This window comes from Panthera onca, chromosome A2 (genome assembly GCF_046562875.1).
Source record: "Panthera onca isolate mPanOnc1 chromosome A2, mPanOnc1 haplotype 2, whole genome shotgun sequence".
NCBI classification, from domain to species: domain Eukaryota; kingdom Metazoa; phylum Chordata; class Mammalia; order Carnivora; family Felidae; genus Panthera; species Panthera onca.
The window spans coordinates 146,021,333-146,048,303 of record NC_138340.1 but is presented as its reverse complement, the minus strand read 5'-3'; the positions used below and the strand labels follow the sequence as shown (position 1 = coordinate 146,048,303).

The 26,971-nt window shown below is 38.5% G+C and overlaps 2 protein-coding genes across 6 annotated transcripts in view; one reads left to right on the top strand and one right to left on the bottom strand.

The window, feature by feature from the left end:
• Window positions 1-716: 716 nt before the first annotated feature.
• SSMEM1 (serine rich single-pass membrane protein 1) lies at window positions 717-9,913 on the bottom strand. The gene is made up of 3 exons (XM_060633136.3): window positions 9,664-9,913; window positions 4,036-4,090; window positions 717-1,565 (listed from the first exon to the last, which is right to left on the bottom strand). Exons 1-3 carry the CDS (start codon window positions 9,844-9,846, stop codon window positions 1,069-1,071), a joined length of 735 nt encoding a protein of 244 aa, XP_060489119.2. The 5' UTR covers window positions 9,847-9,913; the 3' UTR covers window positions 717-1,068.
• A 1,662-nt stretch (window positions 9,914-11,575) lies between these two features.
• TMEM209 (transmembrane protein 209) overlaps window positions 11,576-26,971 on the top strand; it is a 37,604-nt gene continuing 22,208 nt past the window's right edge. For 3 of the 5 annotated variants that reach the window (XR_013552721.2, XM_078439414.2, XM_078439430.2), the window contains exons 1-8: window positions 12,469-12,973; window positions 13,612-13,748; window positions 13,918-13,976; window positions 15,157-15,288; window positions 15,811-16,052; window positions 20,420-20,621; window positions 25,307-25,482; window positions 26,099-26,170. Coding sequence is in view for 4 of the 5 variants with exons in the window: in XM_078439414.2 (XP_078295540.1) it covers window positions 12,962-12,973; window positions 13,612-13,748; window positions 13,918-13,976; window positions 15,157-15,288; window positions 15,811-16,052; window positions 20,420-20,621; window positions 25,307-25,482; window positions 26,099-26,170 (1,032 nt within the window). In the remaining variant the exon portion in view is untranslated. The other 2 variants (XM_078439427.2, XM_078439421.2) reach the window with 2 other exon arrangements.

Here is a 26,971-nt window from a genome sequence, read left to right as displayed (position 1 = left end):
AGTTTGTTGAGAATCCTCTACCCTTGATGTCTCCTCTTAGTAATTTTCCATTCATTAACCACCCCCCATCCTGCTCCTTGGCTGTAAATCACCCCTCCTCCTTGCTGTATTTGGAGCTGAGCTTGATTTTCTCCCCTATGGCAACAGATTTAACCCCTATTACAATAGTCTTTTTCTTTTCAAGCAATGGTTGATAGATTTTTTTTTTTTTGGTAGCATTTTGTGGCATAGTTTTTTTTTAAATTCTTTAATCTCAACTTTGCTGAGATATAATTCCAACTTTACTGGCGTATAACATGCATAATCTATAACATGTATAGTTTAAGGTGTATAACATGATGATCTGATACACATATATATTGTGACAGATTACCACAATAAGATTATTTAGCACTCCATCACCTTTCATGATTACCATTTTGCTGTGTGTGGTGAGAACCTTTCAGATTTACTCTTAGCAACTTTCAACGATGGCATTGTAAGAGTATTGTTAACCAGAGTCCCTATGCTGTACATTAGATTGCCCAAAACTTATTCGGGTCTTTCTCCAGGCTTTCTTCCTCCTCACCGACTGTAGCTGATGCATGTGCAACAATGCAGCTCAGATAGAGTCACCTGAAAATATGGACCTGGAGAATGTGGTCCATTCCATGCCAACCAATGTCACCGAATTCATTCAGTCAGTCAGACCGTCAAAACATACGAATACATGTAAATGGTTTGTGAACATAAGTATATTTTCAAAGAGCTTCCTTGTTTGTAGTACAGACATAAACAAAATACAAATACGCAAGGAATAATATATGTCTTCTGCTCTTTTGAAAAAAAAAAAAAAAACCCATAGGAGATGCAGACCTTTGATGTTCTAACGGTGCCATAAACAAATTCACTGGCCTGTTTTTGGACAAAGGATTATCAGAAATTTTACCTCTTGGGTTCCAAGTATGTTTTTGTTGTTAGTAGAGAGACTCTATTGTAAAAGCCTCCCTACCTAGAGCTCTGGTGATTTTTTTGTGTTTTATTCGTCTCTTTCATTTGGCTTCGCGTAAGGTAAGGACTTGATAAAATTCAAATTTTGCTGTATTTTGTGCTAATGTCAGGTACACGATTTTCCTCTTGAATATCTGCCTTCGTGTGGGTTGTTCCTGAAGTGTTTTGAAGGAAATGGCGTGTCAACCACTCACTGGTTCTCATGGCTTTGCAGTGGAGGCAGGGCCTTTCCCTGGTTTGGTAGCTTCCCGCATTCCTTTGCCTCTGAGCTATTTTCCTCTTCTGAATACTAGCTGGCGATGGGTGATGTTCACTTTCACTCTCCTTCCACGAAGAGGCTCCCGAGTTAGATTCTTCACCGTCACACTCGGTAGAATCACTATCACGTTGGGTCTGATTCACCCGGCTGAATTGAGAATGGAGCCTGGCTCGTCTTTGTTCCAGAGAGGCGTTGACCAAAGCCAGTTCAGACTCAGTTACAGGGGTGAGTTGGCTCTGCTTTGGTTTTTTCATCACTTGTAAAGAGGCCCAGTCACCATCTTTGCTTTGCCGCTTAAAGGAAGTATCTTTGCTTGCTAACAGCCAAGGAAACAGATGAATATGTTAGGCATATTATTGGTCACCGGAACTTCATATTCCCTAAGGAAGCCTATGGCACGTGTGAACTCACTCTCAGTTGCCATTTGCCAAGCCACCACTTTTCTCCACTCACTTGCAAGTGTTGGCGTCTCCCTGCATCTATACCACTTGTACACCAAATCTCCTAAAGACCAGAAGGGTCAAATGGAAGCTTGACACACGGCTTTTGAAGTTTTGTGGGCCCCCGATATAAGACCAAGGGAAAGGCCTCTAAGCCTTTCCAGAGAAGGACCCTTTTTTTTTTTTTTAACGTTTATTTATTTTTGAGACAGAGAGAGACAGAGCATGAACGGGGGAGGGGCAGAGAGAGAGGGAGACACAGAATCCGAGGCAGGCTCCAGGCTCTGAGCGGTCAGCCCAGAGCCCGACGCGGGGCTCGAACTCACGGACCGTGAGATCATGACCTGAGCCGAAGTCGGCCGCCTAACCAACTGAGCCACCCAGGCGCCCCGAGAAGGACCCTTTTTAACCTTGCCTCGAATTCTTAAAGATTCCAGTATGTATGTGAATGTGATTTGGGTAGCGGGAAACTAAAAAGGATCTTTTCTCTACACAGTGAGTGTGCTGGAGTTGTCTTTTGCCCAGCTGGCTGGCAAAAACAGATTGTGAAGCTTTCAGGAGTTTAATAAGATAGCTGTTAAAACACAGCCATTAGTAAAAATGAAATTATACAAACGCGCCATTAAATCAATTTAGGTTACATAAATGTGATAAATATTCAAAACTAATCACTTCCTAATTATTTTATTACATTTTATTATGAGGTAGGCTCTTAAAGCTATTTCTGTCCTATCTGGTTGGAAATACCACGTAATCATGTGCTACCCTGCATCTCTCCCCTGTAACATCACACTGGTAATTTGAAATCAGTTTTGATGGATGGCGTAGAAATCAACAAGCACTAAAAATCAGGTCTCGGTTTATGGTTTTGTGGATTGTCTAGGCTTAAAGTGATGAAAAACAGGTTACTAACATAGGTCACATTTCGAAGTGTCATGGGCAGGGCGCCTGGGTGGCTCTTGACTTCAGCTCAGGTCATAATCTCTGGTTCTTGAATTCAAGTCCTGCATTGGGGTCCTCACTGACAGTGCAAGGTCTGCTTGGGATTCTCTCTCTCCTCTCCCCGTCCCCCTCCCTCTCTCTCAAATAAATAAACTTTAAAAAAAATGAAATAAAATAAAAAATAAAAGTGTCATGGTGTGCCTGGGTGGCTCATTGGTTGCGTGTCCGACTCTTGGTTGTGGCAGGTGATGATCTCCCGGGTCATGGGATTAAGCCCCATGTTGGGCTCTGCGCTGGGCATGGAACCTGCTTGGGGTTTTCTCTCTGTCCCTCCTCTGCTCACACATGTGTGCTCTCTCTCTCTCAAAATAAACAAATAAACTTAAAAAAAAAAAAAAGTGTCATCCTGTAGCCACCACATTCTGAATAGCACCCAAAAACAAGGGAAATATGCTTCCAGAGTATTCTAAAACTATTATCCAATTCAGCAAAGAAGTCACATCATTGACAACCAGGTTAAGTTCTAACATACATCTTGTTTCTTTCATCTTACTCCTTAATTTAAAGGAAAAGAACATTCATTTTGGAGCTACACTTGTTCGTCCGTTGCAGCCACAGGCCGGCCAAGGATGCAAGGGTCTGGCAAAAATCAAGGAAAGCATTTAGCTACAACTGGCGATCTATATGGAATTTACTATAAAGTGTATTACATGTTTTGTTACTTGTAAATTGTGCGACATACATCCTTCATGTCAGTGACATTTAAAAAAACCCCACGTAGACACACATCCACATTTTTGGGGAGTCAGTTGTTAAAACACTTAACAGCACACCACAACTTCTAGGTTATTTAAAAAGATGTCATACATGGGGCGCCTGGGTGGCTCAGTCGGTTGGGTGTCCGACTTCGGCTCAGGTCATGATCTCACGGTCCGTGAATTCGAGCCCTGCGTCGGGCTCTGGGCTGACAGCTCAGAGCCTGGAGTCTGTTTCGGATTCTGTGTCTCCCTCTCTCTCTGCCCCTCCCCTGCTCATGCTCTGTCTCTCTCTGTCTCAAAAATAAATAAATGTTAAAAAAAAAATTAAAAAGATGTCATACAAAGCTCACAGTGCTGTAGCAACCCGAACAATAAAGGTATATGAAAAGGGAGCTATGTGAAGGGAGAATGTTGAGGAATGAAGCGAGAGCTTGAGCTCTACCTACCAGTAATTTATAGCCTCTAGCGGCTCTGCAAAAGCAGGTAAGCTGTCCTGGGCTAAAGCAAGGAGCTCCCGCAAGGGGCCACCACAGGTCTGGGGAGGCCCTATAGCCATTCTGGGCTGTTCTCCTCTGTACTTTGCTTTCCACATTCAGCACATATTTCTCTCATCACAGTCCAATACCAAATATGCACCCACGCTCACCTTTACTGACCGAGGTGCTGGTCCCACTGTCTTCATCCTTTTTCTTCTCTGACATCTGCTTCAGAAATACAGATTAGTAATAGCAATCTCAGTTGGTTGGTTTTCGCTTACATTTACTTATAAAACACTGCTGCCCCAGGGGCACCTGGAAGGCTCAGTTGGTTAAGCGTCCGACTTCAGCGCAGGTCATGATCTCACGGTTTGTGAGTTCGAGCCCCGTGTCGGTCTCTGTGCTGACGGCTCAGAGCCTGGACCCCGCTTCAGATTTTGTGTCTCTGACCCTCCCCTGCTCATGCTCTGTCTCTCTCTGTCTCTAAATAATAATAAATAAACATTAAAAATTAAAAAAAAAAATTCCACTGCTGCCCTAGACTCTTGGACAATGTCTAATTTTAAACATTCAGTACGATTCAATAAATTCTTACTGAGTTTCCATTACAGTGATCCTTCTGCTGCCCACTGAAGATCAGGCTTTGATGCCAAATCTGTCAATGTGTTCTGAACCAAACCAAATGGAACAAAGACTTGAGAGAAAACAATACTGATAAGGATCTGTAGGTTATAAAGTTTTCCTGTATTCACACTACAAAGACATGTTATTTAAACTTTTTTTTTTTTTTTTTTTTTTTTTTTTTTTTTTTTTGAGAGAGAGAGAGAGAGAACTTGAGTGGGGGAGAGGGGCAGGGACAGAGGGAGGGAGAGAATCTCAAACAGGCTCTATGCTCAGTGTTGATTCCCCTGAACCTGGGATCATGACCCAAGCAGAAATCAGGAGTCGGATACTGAACCGACTGATCCACCCAGGTGCCCCTAAATATCATTTAAAAACAGATTTGATGGTACTGGGATTGATTTTAAATTACTTAAAAAAAATTTTTTTTAATGTTTATTTAGTTTTGAAAGAGAGAGAGAGACAGACAGTGTGAGTGGGGAAGGGGCAGAGAGAGAGGGAGCACAGAATGTGAAGCAGTCTCCAGGCTCTGAGCTGTCAGTACAGCTCGAACTCGTGAACTGTGAGATCATGACCTGAGCCGAAGTCAGACGCTTAACAGACTGTGAGGCACCCCGGCACCCCTTAAATTACTTTGTAAAGGACATTTCATCAGGTCTCCTTTTCCATTATCTTTGAAGATCTTTACCAAAGTTCATAAACTTAATATCTCCTAAATCCTTCAGGAACTTTCCTCCAAAAGGCAACCATGACGCATTATCTGTGAATCTGGCAGCAAAAAAGAAATGGATTTCTTTGAAGAGTTCCAATTTCAAATATTCTAGCCCAATATTCCATAAATAAGTCTGTTCCATTGTTCAGATCCATGCCCCATTTTTTGATGCTGAACGTGATTTTGCCAAAAGATATAAATATAAAGCAACTCTTTCAGAATGTATCAAAATTTTAGAAATACTGGTAACACTTTTGACACACAATAATTCTCACTAGGAATCTAATAATCCAGGGAATAATCCCCCAAAGAGAGAAGACTATGCACAAAAATAATCAGAAAGTAATTAAGATAATATAAAACGTAAAATTCAAAAGGAGGCAATGGTTACATAAATTATGGTACAATCATCATATATAGTTGTAAAAACTATTATAATAAAGGCACGTCACAACATAAGAAAATGCATGTTATAATATTAAGTTAAATATCAAGATGCATGGGAATGCAAGCTGGTACAGCCACTCTGGAAAACAGTATGGAGCTTCCTCAAAAAATTAAAAATAGAAATACCCTACGACCCAGCAATTGCACTACTAGGCATTTATCCAAGGGATACAGGTGTATTGTTTCGAAGGGACACATGCCCCCCCATGTTTATAGCAGCACTATCAACAATAGCCAAAGTATTGAAAGAGCCCAAATGTCCATCGATGGATGAATGGATAAAGAAGATGTGGTATATATATATATATATATATATATACATATATATATATGTATATATACACATACACACACAATGGAGTATTACTCGGGAATCAAAAAGAATGAAATCTTGCCATTTGCAACTACGTGGATGGAACTGGAGGGTATTATGTTAAGTGAAATTAGTCAGAGAAAGACAAAAATCATATGACTTCACTCATAGGAGGAATCCAAGAGACAAAACAGATGAACATAAAGGAAGGGAAACAAAAATAATATAAAAACGGAGGACGAAACAGAAGAGACTCATAAATATGGAGAACAAACTGAGGGTTACTGGAGGGGTTGTGGGAGGGGGGATGGGCTAAAAGGGTAAAGGGGCACTAAGGAATCTACTCCTTAAACCACTGTTGCACTATATGCTAACTAATTTGGATGTAAATTTAAAAAAATTAAAAATAAAAAAATCAAGATGCAAATTTGTATATGCAGTATGATCACAAGTTCACTAAAAATATGAAAAAAGACTAAGAAATGTCCACAAGTGTTAGCAATGGTTGAGTTTGAGTGAAAGAGTGATAGTTTTCCTTATAACTTTTTAAGTTGTCTCCAGTTAGGAAAAAAATGAATTTTTGTAGAAAGTCCAACTTCCTTCGGGTAGAAAGTGCTTCCTTGGGTATTCATAACTACAATCCAGGACCCTTGGCCCATTCCTTTCTTAATATCTGATCTCTGCAATAGCAGGCAAGTATCTTTAACAAGGTGCCTCTCTCCTTTTTGGGTTACGGCAACCATTCTCTGAAAACCTTAAGAATGGAATCTTCTTTTAAGAAACCACTCTTTTGAACAAAAGATGCAATGGGCATTAAGGAGGGCACTTGTTGGGATGAGCACTGGGTGTTATATGTAAGTCATGAATCATTAAATTCTATTCCTGAAATCATTATTACACTATATGTTAACTAACTTGGATTTAAATTAAATATATATGTACATATATGTATGTGTATATATATGTATATATATGTATATATGTATGTATATTTAATATATATTTATTTTAATATATATTAACCTATATATTTTTATATAATATATATAAATATATATTTATAAATTTATATATTATATAGAAATTTATATATATTATATATATTTATAAGTATAATACATATTAATTTATATACAATATATATTTAATTTAATATATATTTTAATGTATATTTAATATATAATACATATATACATACATATATGTACATATATACACATACATATCCATACATATACATATATATATATATAAAAGAAACGACTCTTTTAGAAATGATGGGGGGGCTTATTTTAAATTGAATATGTATAGAGATAATTATTAAATGATTAGCAGTTTATAAGCCTAAAAATTATAGTAGTTAGCTATTTCCATGTAATCTGGAGTGATTTTTATTTCATTGCTTGCACTTTTCTATAATTTCTACGTTTTCTATAATGCATACTTTTGTAATGGATGAGGAAGGGGGAATGTTTAAAAACATTTATTAGGTTTATATCATTTTCACAGAAAGCCTCTATATTTGACTTAATGTCACATTAAAACATAATCACAAAATCCTGAGAAAGATTTTGCATCAAGCTAAGTGGAATCATACGAACTGTGGTTATCAAAAGCATTTTATTAACTATCTGTGTGTGACTCCGTGAGTGAAAACAGCAGCAGAGCCTGCCCTGAGGAGTAGGGTAGAACAGAGGAGAAATCTAGGCTAAGGCTACCAGGGGACAACTCTGCAATTTCTCCGATTCACTTAACACCTCTTAAACTCAGTTTCCACATATGCAAAACAAGAAGTTTTGGACTGGCATTGTTGGGAAAAATACCGGCACCAGCAGTCTGAATAAACACTAAACAAATGTGTAAACTAAATATAGTATTCATAGTCTCTGAAAGCAAAAAAGTACATGCATCCTGAAGAGTGGCAAATCCAGAGGAAATCCCTGTGCTTCGCAGTGGAGGATAATTACCACCACATTTCCATCACACTTTTACCATTACTTCAAGGTTTGTAAATAAAGGCTCACAGGTTAGCAGAGAAAATGAAGTTCAAAGTGAAAGAAAAATTCCATCCTCCTTGACTAGCTCTCATATGGTTCTCAGATTTCAAATCTGGGACCCTTCAGAAGAAGCAGTTCAACCAATTGTAACTGCCATAAGGATACAAAGTGAAAGACGAAACCTCTAAGATAATTAAGGTTTTAATAGCACTGAATAGATTTAATTCAACATTTCAGCTATGCTTTGAAGCAAACGAAGTATATGGCAGGAAACCATGGTCTATATCTCCTCTGTCACTAACCACTTGTGTGACATTGGACAAGTCACTTGATTTCCTTGGGGTTTATCAATTAAAAAAAAAAAAAAAAAAGGAGAGATACTGATACCTTACTCGCCTACAGAAAGGAAGCAGGACAACGTGCTCTCTTCAGGTCCTTGAAGCTCAGGACTCTGGGACTCCAAAGAGCTGACGCAAGCAAAGGAGCAGAAGAATAGCTTAGACCTCGTAAGTGGTCTTCATGAGGAAATTGCCAGGAATCAATTTCAATTTTTTGTTAATTTTCTAAAGTATCTTTTCTGGCCCATCCAGACAAATTCAATATACTTAGCTAGGGAGTTTAGGACACATATCAGCGATCACTATTCTAAATCTCCTTTCGGCAAAGTATCTACTTGAAGAAGCATTTAGACTTTAGATGAAACTTCTCGGGGGGAAGAGGTGGTGAGGGGAAGAGTCTCTGATTATCATAATGGAATCCAGCTGGCATAGATAGACCAACCCTCCTGCTCTCCTTCTAGAGCTGATGCAGCACTCGGTCTAGCTGCCCATTGCCAGCCCAGTGTTCTGACTGTAATGCCAAATGATGGAGGTTTGAGTAATCATCAACCTGTATGAATGGCCAGCAAGGACTCCATGTCAGCAATTTATAAGAGCTCGGTTGCTCATAATATGTTGGAGATTCACAGTCCTGAAAATTTGGGCTATCTCCTTCCTAAGAGGATGGTATTTTCTTCTGCTAGTAGGTGGTCTAGAATGCCGACCTTCGTTCTGTTTAGTTTATTTCTACATCTTATCTGTCGGGAGAGTGTAGTGCCTCATTCTACAAACTCCCAAATCCTACAACACGTCTTCTATAAATACGACAACTTTAGTATCTTTGATTAGAATTACGTGGCTACAAAAGGAATGTGGAGGTCATTCACCAGTAGGGAAGTTCATCCCAGCGTTACATAGCCTATGGACAAACTGCAAACCTAAATGTCTCAGAATCACAGATTTGTTCTGGTGCAACCACAAGACAGTCATGCAGTCATGAGGAGTGCTGCTGTGTGAATACGACTTGAGGAAGTGTTGCAATATAATACTAAGTTTTGAAAAAGCAGGATACAAAAATATGTACAATACAATGCCGACGATGTAAGATCAAGGAGAAATGGAGAGAAATATATTGAGATAGAGAAAAAGAAAAAAAAAACTAGAATATACTCCAAAATGTTAACAACGGTTATCTCTAGAGAATAGGATTACATTAGCTTAAATTTTCTTCTTCATCCTTTTCCATATTCTTGGATGCTCTAGAGCGAGATTGCATTATTTTTAAAATAACTTTTAAAAAGTAGTTGGATCGAAGTAAAGTGAATTTATTTTATGGAAAATCCCCTATTCTACAGTAAACATATTATATAAAATGAAATCGGATAGCCTACCCAGACAGAAGCCCGCGAAAAGAACATCAGGACCAATATAATGACAAAATACCAAAGCAGGAAGCTCCCTATTGCCCCGCAAGAGTCATCCTTCTGGCATTCATAATCCTGACTTGGAATAGGAAAACTTAAAGGTAGGGGAGGAGGATCCACCTCCCAAAATAAGGAAAAAAGGTCTCCCATGATGGCTTCTCGCTTTGGAAATAAAGCATGCTCGAAAGAATGAAGATGACTGAGAAGTACTTCACTCCATGTGTATGACAATTTCCTTGGCAACCTATTATGACATACACTTCAGTAACTGTGACAGGAACTGGCAAACACTTCTTGGATTTCTAAGCTTTTGGAAGATTTACGTAAATTATTTCTACGAAAGGTTATGGTATTTACCCCCTGTGTCAATAGGGTGCATTCTGCCCTAATCTTTTTTTTTATTTTCTTGAAATTTGTATACACTGTATTTTCCTTAAATTTTAACGCCTATAAAATCTAAGTCTCTGAGGTATTCGTTCATTTTTTTCAGTGTCTTTTACACGTATCGTATCACAGACCATATATAGATTAACATACGTGGGTCTAATGTGTTATAGACTGGATTGTGTTCCCCCAAATTCATACGTTGAATGAATAACCCCCAATTTGACTATAATCACAGATAGGGCTTTAAAGAGACAATTAAGGTGAGGGGCATCTGGGTGGCTCCATGAGTTAAGCATCGGACTCTTTTTTTTTTTTTAATGTTTATTTATTTGAGAGAGAGAGAGCACAAGCAGGGTAGGGGCAGAGAGAGAGGGAGACACAGAATCCAAAGCAGGCTCCAGGCTCCGAGCTGTCAGCACAGAGCCTGATGCAGGGCTTGAACTCACAAGCTGTGAGACCATGACCTGAGCTGAAGTCGGAAGCCCTATCGACTGAGTCACCCAGGCGCCCCAAGCATTGGACTCTTAATTTCGACTCAGATCATGATCTCACAGGTTCATGAGTTCGAGCCCCACATAGGGCTTTGCACTGACAATGCAGAGCCTGCTTGGGATTCTCTCTCCCTCTCTCTGCCCCTTCCCTGCTCACGAGCTCTCAAGAATAAATAAATTAATTTTTAAAAAGAGATAATTAAGGTTAAGTGAGGTCATAAAGATAGGGCCCTAATCCAATATGACTGATGTCCTTAAAAGAAGAGTAAGAGATGCCCCAGGGGTATGTGGACACAGAAAAAAAAGGCCCTGTGAGGACACAGAAGTCAGTAAGCCAAAGAAAGAGGCCTCAGGAGAAAACAGTTCCAACCTGGAAAACTGTGAAAAAATTTAATTTTTGTTGTTTTAGCCACCCAGTCCAGGGTACTTTTTACAGTAACCCTAGCAAACTAATACATAATGCCAGCTATATATCAAATTTGGATAGTAGTACCATTCCTTTTTAAGCCTTCAACAAATGCACGATAACTTAAGGACATCAAGAGAGGAACGAGGAGTCTGTTGTAAATGACATCAAATGTATACAATTTCCTAGGAGAGAGACATGGGGTGGGGAGGAACCTAGTATTCTAATTTTGACTGTACATTGAACCCTTTCACTGCGAACCATTTTTGAGTTAGTCCGTCTCAATCTAAAACTAGAGCAAAACACTACTGCTGCTAAGGCAGTCCAAAAATTATTAAAATCGCAGTTTAAAAAAAAATCTGTTAGATCTTTTAAGAGCATAGCATACCTGCAGATTCCATTGCATATTAATGATACGCAGTAAATAAATAATAATTATTATCTATTAAGGAACCAATTTTCTTCTATTTGACTTTAGATGCATTTTAGGAAACCTTTGGGTCATTGAGACGTACATGACGTAACAATCCACTAGCTTCTTGTGGAAAGGTGTGATGTTTTCATTAGGGTAACATTTCTCCACAGCCCCAACGGCGGGTCCCAGCGCCCTGCTCTTCCTGGCTGTTGGCCCTGTGCTTTAGGCCGGCGTCGCCTCTTCCAGGAAGCTCTCCTTCCGGGAGCCCATCCGTGGCACGCCTCTGGGCTCACCTGCCCCCACCTCTCCTGCCCACCTAGGTCACCAGCTGGCTGAGCTCTTCCAGACACTAACCAGGGAGCTCCACTTTCGCATCCCGGCGCGGCTCAGTGGCACAAAGTAGGCGTTTGGATTCGTTCGATGAAACCAAACTGAACTCCCCGATGAACCTCTTTTCCCCCTCGGGATCAGTTCCGAAGAATATGCAAGAAAAGGAACGACTGCATTTTTTTTAAACCTCAAAACCACTAGCAACTTTGACACGTTTGGGGGTTTCCTCTCACTGCTGCAACCTCATCACAGGGATATTTAAGAATTTACACTGGGTCAGAACACTTTTTTTGTGAGAAATGCTTCGCTGAGGCTGATGGGCGTCTGGACACATTACCACATTCTTTACCCTACAATTAGCTACCCTGCTTAATAAAATCTGCTTTAAAAAGTGAGTCCATAAATGCTCTAAGGAAGCTAAAGTTATATTAGTATATAGAAATTCAGCTTGTTACAGTTATTTCTTTTTACTGCGGGTTCAGAGCTTGGTCTGAATTTTTGCTGCCCAACCTTCTCCCCGCAGCTGAGCGGGAGGCACAAACCCTAAAGCTGTTTCCCTGGTAACGTTCCTAGCCCTAGGGCTCCCAGCCGCCCTCCCCAACCTCCTCTTCTCGCGAGAAGGTCCGTTCTTCCGGTAACTGTCGTCCGGCAAACTGGTTGCCTACGCCTTAGCGCTTGGCTTCGCGCATGTGCAGTAGAGAGTGGCGCGAGCCAGCAGCTTCCGGCCGAAGAACATGGTGGGTTTTCGGGGTTATTTTTGTGCTTAGTGGACGCGGAGTCCACGCGTGCTGTGGGGTTTCCACGACTGCGGATCTGCAGAGGGTTCAGCCAAAGGGGGGTGTGGCCAGGCGTCCCTTCACCTGTAGCGGAAAGGAAGAAAGAAATGATAGGGGTTGCTGAAGTTTGTGCTGGGAGACCCAGGGAGGGAAGCTCTCGGGACTGGGGAAGTTTTGACTCGTGGACTGGGTGGCGGGAAGAGCGCTGCTCTGTACTTTCTGGGCAACGACTCCAGATATGGAAGTCTTAATGTTTTTCTGCCGGAGATGAGGCCTAGCGAAACAAAGGAAATATAAATCCCGCGTGGACCCAAACTGCACACTCCCCAGTCGCTCTCATCCCCTTCACAACAGGAGCGTTCACCCTTATAAAACTTCAGTCCTCACACTTTGCCGGCGGCAACACAAAATTGGGATCTTTGGCGCCCAGCGGTCCGAGTGCAGAGTTGTTTACGATCTTATGCGTGAAGATGTTAAGAGGAGAGCCTTAAAATTTTTTTTTAATATTTATATTTATTTTTGAGACAGACAGAGCACGAGCGGGGGAGGGGCAGAGAGAGAGAGAGAGAGAGGGAGACACAGAATCCGAAGCAGGCACCAGGCACTGAGCTATCAGCACAGAGCCCGACTTGGGGCTCGAACTTACAAACCATGAGCTCATGACCTGAGCTGAAGTCGGAGGCTCAACCGTCTGAGCCACCCAGGCGCCCCAAGAGGAGAGTCTTTAATGGCTTGTAGCTAATATGGAATATTTTCTCTCAAAGCTTGGTATTTTGAGGGGCTAGTCTTTGTGACATTCCAAAACAATACGGAATAATTGCACATAAAATCACCACCCTTTTAAATTACAAAATAAGACATTTTTATTCATTGGAAGTGTTCTCTGAAGTGATGAGCAAGTTCCCTATTGATTACAATATGGTGCCTATAAAGTTATAATTTAGGGCTTCCTTTTCATACAATAATAAATAAAATTTTTTGGAAAGACATTAAAGATAAGGGAAAATATGTGCAGTTTTTAGTTCCAATTATAAAGGACACAAGTTGGATTTCTTAAATGGGGAAGTGGTTTCTCTTCGTTAATTCCTGTGCTTTTTTGTTTTTGGATAGATGCAAGGGGAGGCAAATCCTAGTGCTTCCCTTATTGACAGAACCATCAAGATGAGAAAAGAAACAGAAGCTAAGAAAGTGGTTTTAGCCTGGGGACTCCTAAATGTATCTGTGGCTGGAATGATATATACTGAAATGTAAGTTAATTAATCAAAAAAAGTGAAACTTAAAGAGGACAGTGGTTGGTTCCACAGGTTTTTGTGTTTTTTTGATTTTAGGTGTTTTCTGTTGTTTGGTTTTTGTGTTTGTTTGTTTGTTTGTTTGTTTGTTTTTTAAGATTTTGAAAAGGCTTCTTAATTTTTTCAGGACCGGAAAGTTGATTAGTTCATATTATAATGTGACATACTGGCCCCTTTGGTATATTGGTAAGTAATTAATTTTTACTGTGATTTAGGTTTGCTACCAATGAACAACTGCATTCATGCTTAATTCAGCTTAGTATTCATTGCTTCACTCCATAAATATTCAAGTGTGTAGTGTGTTCCAAAAACTGGGAATATAGCAGGCAGGGAACAAGATCCTTGCCCTCATGGAAGGAACATTCTAGTAATTAAACAGTATAGTTCCAGGTAATCATTAGAGTTCTCTGATGAAAAATAACTGTTGGTGGTGGTGATTCGCATTTATTTTCTCTGAAATGCCTTCCCTAAATCCCTACCATGTCTCCTTTCAAGAACAATCAGATTTCTATTCCATTAAAGCCTTCCTCAGGTTCCTCGTTCTGTCCTCCTCTCTACTTCTCTCTGCTCTTCAGTATAAAGAGGGTATAAAGAGTCTTTACGGCCATTAAAGTGAATTTGTAGTCTAATACACATGTTAATGTGGAGTCCATGGTGTGGCAAGTGAATAAGCAAGAGTTTTGGGAGCACCTGGGTGGCCCAGTCGAATAAGCGTCCGACTTCGGCTCAGGTGATGATCTCACAGACCGTGGGTTCGAACCCCACGTTGGGCTCTGCTGACAGCTCAGAGCCTGGAGCCTGCTTCGGAGTCTGTGTCTCCCTCTCTCTCACTGCCCCTTCCTTCCCTGCTCATGCTCTATCTCTCTGTGTCTCTCAAAAAATAAATAAACATTAAAAAATTTAATAAGCAAGAGTTTTGGGATCTGCCTACCTGAGTGTATAATCATGACTTCGGTAACTAGCTGTGTGCTCTTGCAAAAGTCACTTGACTCCTTTAGTCAACTGAAGGTGAAAATGTTTATTGTACAAGGTTGTGAGGGTTAGTGATTTTTTTTTTTAAGATTTTTTTATTTTTAAGCAATCTCTGCACCCAACGTGGGGCTCCAACTCAACCCTGAGATCAAGTCGCATGCTCCACCAACTGAGCCAGCCAGGTGCCTGATAATATTTTGAAATTTACTAGTAAATGCCATAGACATTATACCTAATAGACATTCATTAAATGGTAACTGTTATGAGGACTAAGAAGATAGTTTTCAGTTTTGTTGTTAAATTGCTAAAGTATGAAGGGTTTTGTTTTCCACTCACCTTTAAATGTTATCCCTTCCATCCTCCCCCTTAAAAAAAATAAACTGTTCTCTTCCAGAGCTTGCCCTTGCGTCCCTCTTCAGCCTAAACGCCTTATTTGATTTTTGGAGGTATTTCAAATATACTGTGGCACCAACAAGTCTGGTTGTTAGCCCTGGACAGCAAACACTTTTAGGGTTGAAAACAGCTGGTAAGTGTTTTATATCTTTTGCAAAGGTGGGGGAAAGGTTGGCAATAAATCTTTCTCAATTTAATTTGCCCTTTTTATAGACTCAGCTGGAAGGGACTTCTAAAGCCATCTGGTTCAACTATATTAAACAAGTCTATAATAAATTGTCTTAAGACCAATGATTATCATTCCTATTTGTATAAACTGAATGGAAATACTATTCAACAACCTCATGAAAGTTTGTTCCATTGTTTAATCACAGTTAAAATTAAATGACTAACCCTTATGGATTGAAGCTAATCTCTTACTTTAAACTGTATGGAAATGGTAAACCACTATTTTGTGTCCTTAGGTAATAATATGTAATTTAACAGCCAAGTTATTCTATTACTTTCTCTTTTCCTGAAGAAAAAGATTCATTTCATTAAGTCTGTTTTTATAGAAATTTTACTTACACATGCATGCACATATTATTTATTTATTTATTTACTTATTTATTCATTCATTCATTCATTCTTTCCTTCCTTCCTTCCTTCCTTCTAGTTGTACAGACTACTCCTCCACACGATCTGGCAGCAACCCAAATCCCTCCCTCGCCACCTTCTCCTTCAATTCAGGGTCAGAGCGTGTTGAGCTATAGCCCATCTCGTTCACCCAGTACCAGCCCCAAGTTCACCACCAGCTGTATAACCGGATACAGCCCTCAGCTGCAAGGTCTGTCATCAGGTGGCAGCAGTTCCTATAGCCCTGGAGTGACTTACTCTCCCATCAGTGGTTATAATAAGGTAATGAATCTTTTTTCCTGGCCAGTCACATTATTTTAGAATTGGGAGCTACCTTGAAAATCACCAAATGAATCAAAACTCCTCATTTTCTCACTGACAGGACTGAGAAACAGTGGGTAATTGGCTTGCCCAAATTGCCCATTTAAGAGCCAAGAACAGAACCCAGATCCTGATACCTAGTCAGACGTTATGTATACCACACCCTAAAATGAAAGAAAAAAATCAGCTTTTGGAAAGATAATGGACTGAGAGTCACCCTCTAGGATCTTTCTGCAGGGTCTTTCAAACAAGTTGAGACTATGATAATTTTTTTACTTTAGTTTTTTAAATCTATGTTTGCCCTCTTTCTTTGCTTGTTTATATGAAACTTTTGTATATCCTTACAGAATCTTAATGCTTTTCATCATGTGGAATATCTCCTAAGCTAAAAACTGGGATTGTTGTGTAGTTTGACTCTTCGTGATGGGCACCACCCTTCATGGGATGACTAGAAACCTCCATTCCAACTTCCACAAAGTGGGTTTGATAGAAGCAAAATTGACAAATTTGAAATTGTGACTCCTGCCTGAAGTGTAAGAATATAAAAGGAGTGTTAAAGGGGGCATGGTCACGTTTTCAGACGCTCTCACTAGTTAGAACTACATCCCTACAGCTGCTAGTTAAATGAGGAATGTCTGGAAGTGAAATCAACACACTGCCCTTACCCGTTACGTAATATTTCTTTGTAATGAAATTGCATACTACTGGTTACCCAATAACAATTTTGGCAAATAATAACATTTAGAAAATTTTGTATAAGTTAAATTTTATGAGGAAATGTATGTGTAGTGATAATTAATAACCCATAGGCAAATATGACTTACAGTTTTTGTTTTCATGAGAAAAAAAATCACTCATAGTTTTACCAACCAAACATAATTTCTGTTTAATGGCTACTTAATACTCATCTAATGGAAACACCATAGTTTACTCTTGAATATGTAAGTTATTTTTATTTCTTAAAAACTATTAATCTGTACTAAATAGCTCTGTATAAACTTGGTAACATTAATTATCTTTTTTCTCCTAGACTGTAACCTTCTTGAGTACAGGATTGTGTGTTTTTATTCTTGTTTGTTTTCTTAGCATAGTATATGAAATATCGATGCTATATATACATATTTGTTGAACCAAGTTAATACCATGGAAAAGTTAATGAAATGGAATAGTAATTTTTCTAGGGAAAAAATGCCGAGATTGACAGGTAGAAAACCTAAATAAATAAGAAAAAATTTGAACTTTAATCAAATATATCTGCAGAATATATTAGGGTTCCGAAGTTTTGTCATTGAGTTCTTTTAAGTTTTCAAGAAACTTTTCAACTTTTGATTATGGAAATGTTGAAACATAGACAAAAACGAAGGGACTAGTACAGTGCATTTCTAGAGTCAGAAAACTGGATTGAAATTCTGGGACAATCGTGAGTGAATTACCTAATCTCTCATATCTGAAATTAGTATGGTAGTAATATTTACTTATTATCGAGAGGATAAAATAAAATAATGTACATTATGCATAAGATGTGCCCCTCAGCAAAAATAAACCAATTAGTGAATAGCGCAGATATCATCATGGCATATAGAAGGATCTTAGAGAAGGGGGCATCTGGGTGGCTCAGTCGGTTCAGTGGCCAACTCTTGATTTCAGCTTGAGTCAGATCCCAGGGTTGTGGGATTGGGTCGGGCTCCGTGCTGAGCACGAAGCCTGCTTGGGATTGTCTCTTTCCCTCTGCCCCTCTCCCTGTTTATGCTCTCTTTCTCAAATACAACTTTTTTTTTTTTTTTTAATAAAAAAATAAATAAGAGAAAGCAGGGCGCCTGGGTAGCTCAGTCAGTTAAGCATCAAATCTTGATTTCGGTTCAGGTCACGATCTCAGGGTCATGAGATTGAGCCCTGTGTTGGGCTCTGTGCTGACCATGGAGCCTGCTTAAGATTCTCTTCCTCACTCTCCCTCTGCCTCTCTCCCTTGCTCACACACTCACTCTCTCTTTCACTCTCAAAAAAAAGAAAGAAATCAATGTGGAAGAGGAGTAACATTTTTCTTTTTTTTTCAACTTTATTTCTTTTGCCACTATACTGGAGTAAGTAGTTAATAAAATAGGTAGTACCAGTGACCAGTAGTTGTATTTTTTTTAAGTTTTATTTATTTAGGTAGTCTCTACACCAGACTTGGGGCTCGAACTCACAACCCTGAGATCAAGAGTTGGATGCTCTTCTGACTGAGGCAGCCACATGCCTCCATATTTTTAAAGTGTTTAACTTCATAAGGAAACACAAGTTAAATGTAAATTTTTTAAAATTCTTCTATATCCAATAAACATTTTAAAATAGTGAAATGGACATATACCAAAATAGGTCCGCCTATCAACTTTTTTCTGAATAGTACTTAGCACAACATTTTCATTTAATAGAATCGGAATATGTATTAAATGTTCATATGCTTTGATCAGATCATTTCTGTTCTAAGAATCTCCTGAAGGACATTTCTCAGAAATTAAGAAAAGATTTATGTAGGGGCACCTGGCTGGCCAGTCGGTAGGGCATGTGGCTCTTGATCTCAGGGTCGTGAGCTCAAGCCTCACGTTGGGTGTGGAACTTACTAAAAAAAAAAAAAAGAAGAAAAGATTTATGTACAGAGATGTTAGCATTATTTATAGTGGCCAAATCTTGTAGATAATTCAAATGTATTGAATGTAAAAATAAATAACGGTACGTATGTATAATGAAATATTGTATAGCTAGTAAGAATAATATTACAGAGGATTTTTATAGGAAAATCCTTGGTTACCTTTAAAAACACAATGAGGTTTAGGGACACCTAGGTGACTCGGTTAAGCGTCCGACTCTTGATTTGGGCTCAGGTTATGATTTTACACTTTGTGAGTTCAAGCTCCACACGGGGCTGGGATTCTCCCTCTGCCTCTCTGCCACTTGTGTGCGCACACATACGTGCTGTCTCTGTCTCTCTCTCTCTCTCTCGTAGAAAAAAAGTTAAAAATGAGGTTTAAAAAACAATTGTTTAAAAATGTAAAAACGATATATTGATATAGCTATATGCACTTAAATTTTGAAAATACATAAAATATGAAAAGGGATTATATTACCTCTAGGTTGTAGTTCTAAGTATGACTTATTGTCTTCAAACTTTCCATGTTTTAAGACGTGCACATAGTGCTTTTTAAAAAAAATAGACTTTATATTTTAGAACAGTTTTAGGTTTGGGCACCTGGGTGGCTCAGTCAGTTGAGCGACTGACTTTTGATTTCGGCTTGGGTCACGACCCAAAGGTGGTGGGATCAAGCTCTGCTTTGGGGCTCTGCCCTGATGTGGAACCTGCTTGGGATTCTCTGCCTCTCTCCCCACTGCGCTCGCTCGCTCACTCTCTCAAAAAACAAAACAAAACAGTTTCACGGCAAAACTGAGAGGAAGGTACAGAGACCTGTCCTATACCTTTTGCCCCCCACGGGCACAGCCTTCCCAATATCAAAATCCCCCACCAGAGTGGTACATCTGTTCCAGTTGATGAACCTGCATTGGTACATCATTATCACCCAGAGTCCACAGTTTACTTTAGGATTCATTCTTGGTTGTGTACATTCTGTGGGTTTAGATAACTATATAATTCTGTATACCCACCATTATGGTACGGTATCATATAGGGTAATTTCATTGCCTTAAAAGTCCCTCATGCTCCACCTATTCATCCTGTCCCACTCCTGACCCCGATCCCTGGCAACTACTGATCCTTTTGCTTTTTCCATAGTTTTGTCTTTTTCAGAACATCATATAATTGGAATAATACAGTGTAGCATTTTCAGATTGGCTTCTTTTAGTCAGTCATGTGCATTTAAGGTTCCTCCATGTCTTTTCATGGCCTGATAGCTCATTTCTTTTCAATGCCAAATAATATTCCATTATGCAGATGTACCGCAGCTTATTTACCCGTCCACCTACTAAAGGATGTCTTGGTTGCTTCCAAGTTTTGGCAATTACGGAATAAAGCTGCCATAAATACCTGTAGGCAGGTTTTTGTACAGACCTAAGTTTTCAACTCCTTTGGCTAAGTCCCAAGGAGCACGATTGCTAATCAGATGATAAGTGTAGTTTAGTTTTGCAAGAAACCTCCAAACTGTCTTCCAAGGTGGCTGTACCATCTTGCATTCCCACCAGCAGTGAATGAGAGTTCCTGTTGCTCCACATCCTTAGCGACTTCTGGTGTTGTCACTGTTCTGGATTTTGGCCGTTCAAATGGGTGCGTTACCTTCTGAAAGTCAAAAACCAACACAAAAGTAAATTTCAATAAGAAAAAGTTCTTTTATTTTGTGTAGTTGGCAAGCTATAGTCCTTCTCCTTCTTCTCCATACCCTACAACTGTCGGACCAGTGGAGGGCAGTGGGTTGAGATCTCGCTACCGTTCTTCACCCACCGTCTATAACTCGCCTACTGACAAAGAAGACTACATGACAGACCTACGAACTTTGGATACTTTTCTTAGAAGTGAAGAAGAGAAACAGCATAGAGTTAAGCTGGGTATGTATATTTTTATTCAGATCCAACTCTCATTTTTGGTGTTGCTTTTATGTTATCCTTACCCTATTGTTTTCATTATTTTGATAACTGTACATAAATACTTCTTTTTTACTAATATGTGTAGCTTAAGAGAGAAGTACATTTTGTTCTTATATTTTATAGAGTTAGAATTTTAAGTGCACCAAATTTAAGAAGTAAAATGCAGTTGAACTGAGAATTCTTGAACCTTTTATCTACATTAAGATTGAAAGCTTTTTCTATATATAAGTTATACTTTCTATTCAAAAATTGAGGCTATAAAATGTTTTTGAAGCGGTGCAGAGCAAAGCTTATTGAAGTGATAGTTGTCTCTTTTTGGTCCTTGGGAAGATTGGCGTGACAGGGAGGGATAAAGGAGGGAGAACATATTTACTCCAGAAGTGCTGCTGTTTTTCAGAACATTTTCGAACTTCTCTTTAGTTTACTTTGAGAAACAGTGTTAGCAAATCTTAATCCATTTGGGGTGGATTTGATTATAACAAAGTCAATTATTTGAAACCAAATTAGGTTATTGAGCCACGTAATGATTTTTCCCCCTCAGGAACTTTCACAGAAAGCACATTAGGTGCTAAAGCATGGCCACAATGAGGAAGTCCGTTATTGGACCATGGCTCTTTGTGTCACTTGAAATCTCTCCATTGATTTTTAATTTAATTTTGCCTGAAAGTGCCAGAAATGTCAAAGAAACAAATCAATATTATCTTGTTATTTGTCGATGCATGCTTTTTTTCTTCTTGTGAAATTTTGAACTATTTCAAGTTTTCTGAAAATTACATAGAGTATAATGCAAAGAACAACCTATGTCATTCCCTCTCCCTATCTTTGTCTTATTGAGATATTTTCTGGCTTCCATTTTTATTTCCTCTTTGATCCATAGGACTTACTTAAAAGTATTATTATTGTTTAAAAGTAATATTAGTGATTGGTGTTGCTTTTAATTTCCAAACATTGAAATGAAGGCTTGATTATCTTTTATTTTTCCTCCTAAGTTAATTGTGCTACACTAGAGATTGTGACCTCTACCCTGTTAATTCTTTGGTATTTTTTAAGACTTGCATTTAGGCCTGTTGTGTGATCACTTTTTATAAATGGTTTTTGGTATGTTGAAAAGGATGGCGTAGTCTCTACATACTTGGCTCCATATTTGCTCATTGAACCAAACTTCCTGAACGTGTTCTTAAATTCTTTATCTTCTTAATCTTCATCCACTTGCCTATTAGTAAGAAAGTCGGTTAAAAGCTCCCACTGATTGTTTTACATTAAATGTGTCCTCGTAATTCTGTTAAATTTGCTAAATGTATATGAAATTATGTTAAGTGCATATAAATTCGTGATTGTTAATATCATTCTGGTCAGTTATTTCTTTTATCTTTATCTTAAGCTTTTTGCCTTGAAATCTGTTTTCTCTGATATTAACACAGCTGTACTGATTTTCTTTTGTTAGTATTTGCCTGGTGTATCTGTGTCCATCCTTATACTTTGAACTCTCTGTGCCTGTAGGTTTTAGGTAATTCAGTATTTATATAAATTAAATAGTAAGTATTTTTGTGAGGAGCTACTTTGAGACTATATAAGTATCTTCTTCCTCGTCAAATTTGACTTACTGGCTTTAACATCCTTTTAAGTTTCTTTTCAAAATTATTACTGTGTTGTAGTGGCTATCTCATTCCATCATTCCTTCTATATTATCCCCTTTTACATTTTTAAACATGTCTTGTTTAAAACATGCATAAGGTTTTGTTTAAAATTTGCTTAAATTTAAATATTTTGTTTAAAATATGCATAAGGTTTACCATTTGAACCATTCTTAAGAGTATAATTCAGTGGTATTCACATTGTTGTGCAACCACCTTTTACGTTCATTTGTTGGCATTCTATTGCAAGGTAAGAACTTTTTCTTCTCCCCAATTATGTCATTTATTTTAGTGGTTAGATTGTTTCAGGTTTGGGTAGTGGGATCCTCTGGTTTCTGGTTTTTGTTTGTTGTTTTGTTTTACTGTCTAGCACCACAAGATAGTCCAGGCTTCTCTTGTACTTTCCTGGTTAACTAGCTCTGGAGTCAGTCCATTTCTCCAAGGGGACCATGATTGCTTTTAGTGGAGAATGATGTTGAGAAATTAATGTCTGGGCACTGGATGTGTCATTGTTGATGGGGTATCATTACTCTAGGTCCTCTCAACAGACAGCCAGGAATATATATGTATATATACACACACAAATACACCTATATGGGTTTCCATATCCATCCATCTATATAGTAAAAACCCTGAGTACATACTGATACCTCCAATTGCAGTCCAACTATGCAGGGTTTATTCTAGCCTCCTCCCTTTTCATATTTGTAACTCCTTTCTCCAATAGTAAGAAACCAGACACTCACATTTACTCTTTCTCACACACTTTTTTTGCTGCCTGGTCACTTCATCCTTAACTATTTCGAATGCATCTCCCAAGAATGTGAACATTTTCCTTTCTGACTATAGCGTAATTACCATACTTGAGATACTAGTGTTATTCATATTCATATTTCTTCCAATTGACCCAATAATGGCCTTTGTAGCTTTTTTTCTTTTACTGGTGCAGGATCTGATCAAGGATCATTTTTCCATATTTAGCTGCCATGCTTCTGTTGTCCTTTTTAATCTAGAACATTTGTGCTTCTTTGTTTTGTTTTTTTATGACATTTACATTTGAAGAAGTCAGCCTAGTTGTTTTGCAAATTTGGATTTGTGTGATCATTTTTCATTATTGGATTAGATAAGAATCAGTTTAAATACGATTTTTTGGCAAGACTACAACTTAGGTGGCAGTGTGCTCCTTTCAGCATATCACATCAGGAGACTCATGATACCATTTTGTCCCTTTATTGGTGAGATTAAATAGGATCAGTTGGTCAAGATGATGGCAACCTTGGCCTTTCCCTTTTGTAATTAATAAATAATCTATAGTGCGATACTTTGAGACTTGTGAGTCCTGTTCCCCAACAGCCTTTTACCCGGTGGTTTTAGCATCTGAATGAGTTAACGCAGTGGTGGTTGCAAAATGGAGACTTTCTAATACTTTCATTTCTTCTGCATTTAGTAGTTTGGCATTCTTCTGTTGTCCCCCTCACCCCACAGTTTGTGCTGCTGGTTGGTTCTTCCATTAGCAGTATCTAACCTGCTGTTTAACTCACTGAGTTTTTTCATTTGTTGTGGGTGGGTTCTTTTTTTTTCCCCCAGTTTTCAAGGTTTTACTTGGTTCTCTTTCATATATGCATGATTTATTTTAGTGTATCTTGTTTTGTTCTTATGTTTTCAATTTTTTCCTATCTCAGTCACTTTAAACATGACTTTCTAAAAGTCTCTGTCCTATAGTTCAGTTATCTAAAGTTCTCGAAGATTAAATACTCACATTTTTGTCTTGTTGATTCCTTTGCTTGGAACCCTGTTTCCTCTTGTGATTTATGTATTTCTTGTTTGCTTTTGGTAAGTTTATCTGCAGTACAGTTCTATCTGTGCTTTTCTATCCTGGGCAGGCTGGATACAAGCCTTGTCTCCTAGCAGTTTTGTATTTGCCTCTGCCAAGTACCTAAGGAGTATTATGACCTTGAACTAACTTAGGTAATTTCTGGGCTAGGAGGTTCCTGGATTTCACAGGTAGTATAAATGGGTGTTCTAAACCCATATGTAGATGGATAATTTTTAAATCCCCATACAACTTAGATGAGTTTCCTTATTATCTCCTGGTGCCAGTGGACAGATTTTTTTCTTATCTACAAGAATGTGGCCATTTGAGGTTCTTGGCCCTGTGCTGGCTACAGGGGATAGAGGTAGGAGAAAAGGGTCTGAGTCCAACCCTACCTCTCCTTTGCCTCATTACCATTTCCCACTTGGGCAGTGAAATCCAAGCTGATAGGTTTCCCAAAGCCTACTGAATTCTCCAGAGCAGCCACAGCATCAGCTCACAGGGATGCTGGGGAAAAATAATATTTCCTGCCCTCAAGGAACTCAAATTCTGTTTGGGTAAAAAGACAGACTGTAGCCTTAAAGTGTGATAACTGCTCTGGTAGAATCCTCTAGAGGATTAAGTCCCCTTATTAACTATTAACATTTCCTAAAAGTAAATTTATAAATTTAAAAGTGTAATCGGCAGTCTCTTTGAATGCAACGCAGGAATTATTACAGGCTATAAAGAGAATGCAGTGTAGTACAGGGAAGAGTGAGTGGAGCTGCTGGCCCACAGAGTAGTTTATTAATAGGAAGCTGTAGTCGTACCATTCAGAAAGAGCTACTAAAAATTCAGGCAGGGAACTTCCTTAGCCTATTTATTTCCTGAGGAAATTTGTCTTTTGTTTGTTTCTTGCTGAGTCATTTGAAAGTCTTAGAGAATGAAACAAGCTTAATTTTACAACAAAAATAAACAGATACTTTCAACCACTTGATTGATATTGCTCAGAAAATGTTCTTTTTAATTTTTAGCACAGGCAGTCTGTGTTCTCTAAAGAAGAGGTAATGTCAGGGAGGAGGGGAGAGAAGAGTCCCTTGGGGCTTTGTCTTCCTTGATTGCCATCGCCTAGGTGCCCAGATACCCAGTGTTCGTGTGCTAACTCTAAGTGTCACAGTTACTACAGCACACACTGATGCTCTTTAAATTCATTATTGTAGGGAGTCCAGATTCTACCTCGCCTTCCACCAGTCCTACCTTCTGGAACTACAATCGTTCCATGGGAGATTATGCACAGACTTTGAAGAAGTTTCAATATCAGCTTGCCTGTAGGTCTCAGGCCCCATGTGCTAACAAAGATGAGGCTGATCTCAGTTCTAAACAAGCTGCAGAGGAGGTAAATGGAAAATAAAAATGACTTAATATTTCTGATGGCAGATTGTTAGAAAGTCTCTTCTACCTCTGGAACATTTTTTGTCTGTAGTCTTCACTTTCACTGGCCAGAAACATAAATCTGGCACACATTAAACACTGGAGAGACTCCTATGTAACTTCGTGTATCTAAAACAATTGTATTGTACGTTTTATTCTTCGTTGCATACAGTTGACATTAGTATCCTGCCTAAAACATTTTTCTGCATTCATTTATAAAAAGGTATCTCAAGTATCTATTTGTACTTTGTATATACAAGACTCCTGCTTTTAAAATACATTTGGATTAGAACATTTGAACTTTATCAGTTTAATACCAAAAATAAGATTTTTGTTTTGTTCATAAAGCAGGAATGTTTTTTAAACATACCAACGTAAGGAATTTTAAAGATCTATCTGTGCATGAATAGCAACCAAGTGGGTAGTAAGAAAATTCTTGCATATTAATTAGATGAATATCAGTGTTGATGAAGTTGTTTTTCAGATTTTTTTTCCACATATTTTTGAGAGTTGAGGAAAGTGACCAATTTCTGACAAGATTTTTCCTCACTGATTGTTCATTTGAAACATATTTTTAATAGGTTTGGGCAAGAGTGACTATGAATAGACAACTTCTCGATCATATGGATTCGTGGACAGCTAAGTTCAGAAATGTAAGTTCTGACATTACTCTTCAGACAATACTGTTGCCTCTTACTATGCGAAGTGTGTTATTAGAATATTATTTAGAGGTGTTAATTACTAATTAGAGTATCAGAATTAATTATTATGAAAAATGCAACATGGATGGCACACATGTAAGGATAAACATGACATTTACCTTATGGTGTCTGTTTTCATCAGATTGTTTTTCTCTCCATATTTAGTAAATCAGTTTCTTTGGAGTGGATAAAGAAATAACATATCTAGTTATTAAGATCTTCCCAACAGCGCAGTTTTATTTATTTTTTTTCAAAAATTTTTTTTCAATTTTATTTTTCAAAGAGCTTTTCTGGCAGAACCTTTTATATGTCTGGAAATATGAGGGAAACAAAAATGAGGTCCTTGCCCTCAGGGAACTTTTAAGTTAGAGAGAGAAGGTAATATATATTATAAGCTCCTTCAGAATATTTCAGTTTCTTCAGTTGTTTTAGAGAAGAACCCTCTTCTCTCTGGCCAATTCATACAGAATAAGTGAGTTCCCTTGTTTCAGCCCTGCCTCTTTCTGCCCCTCTGTAGTCTCTGTATGTCCCAAGTTCTGTTGGACACGCTGGCCCCCCTCCACTGCAGGTAGTTCCGCTTGGATTCCACGGAGGCTGCCACTTCTTCCACTATTTCACCCTTCAACACTCATCTACTCACTCTACATCTTCGAGAAATACGTTGAAATCACTTGTCTACTTTTTTATTCTTTTACTATAATTTTAATTAGGTATCAGGAGGGAGTAGTGAAAATAGCAGCCTGTTTTCTTGAA

What these genes read in the sequence shown, in the direction of transcription:
- SSMEM1 (XM_060633136.3), bottom strand. Translation starts at nt 9,846, where the DNA reads ATGGGAGACCTTTTTTCCTTATTTTGGGAGGTGGATCCTCCTCCCCTA. An exon ending in TTTCGCGGGCTTCTGTCTGG is followed by an intron (nt 4,091 to 9,663) that starts GTAGGCTATCCG and finishes TTTCTGAAGCAG; the next exon opens with ATGTCAGAGAAGAAAAAGGA. An exon ending in CAGCACCTCGGTCAGTAAAG is followed by an intron (nt 1,566 to 4,035) that starts GTGAGCGTGGGT and finishes CTTGGCTGTTAG; the next exon opens with CAAGCAAAGATACTTCCTTT.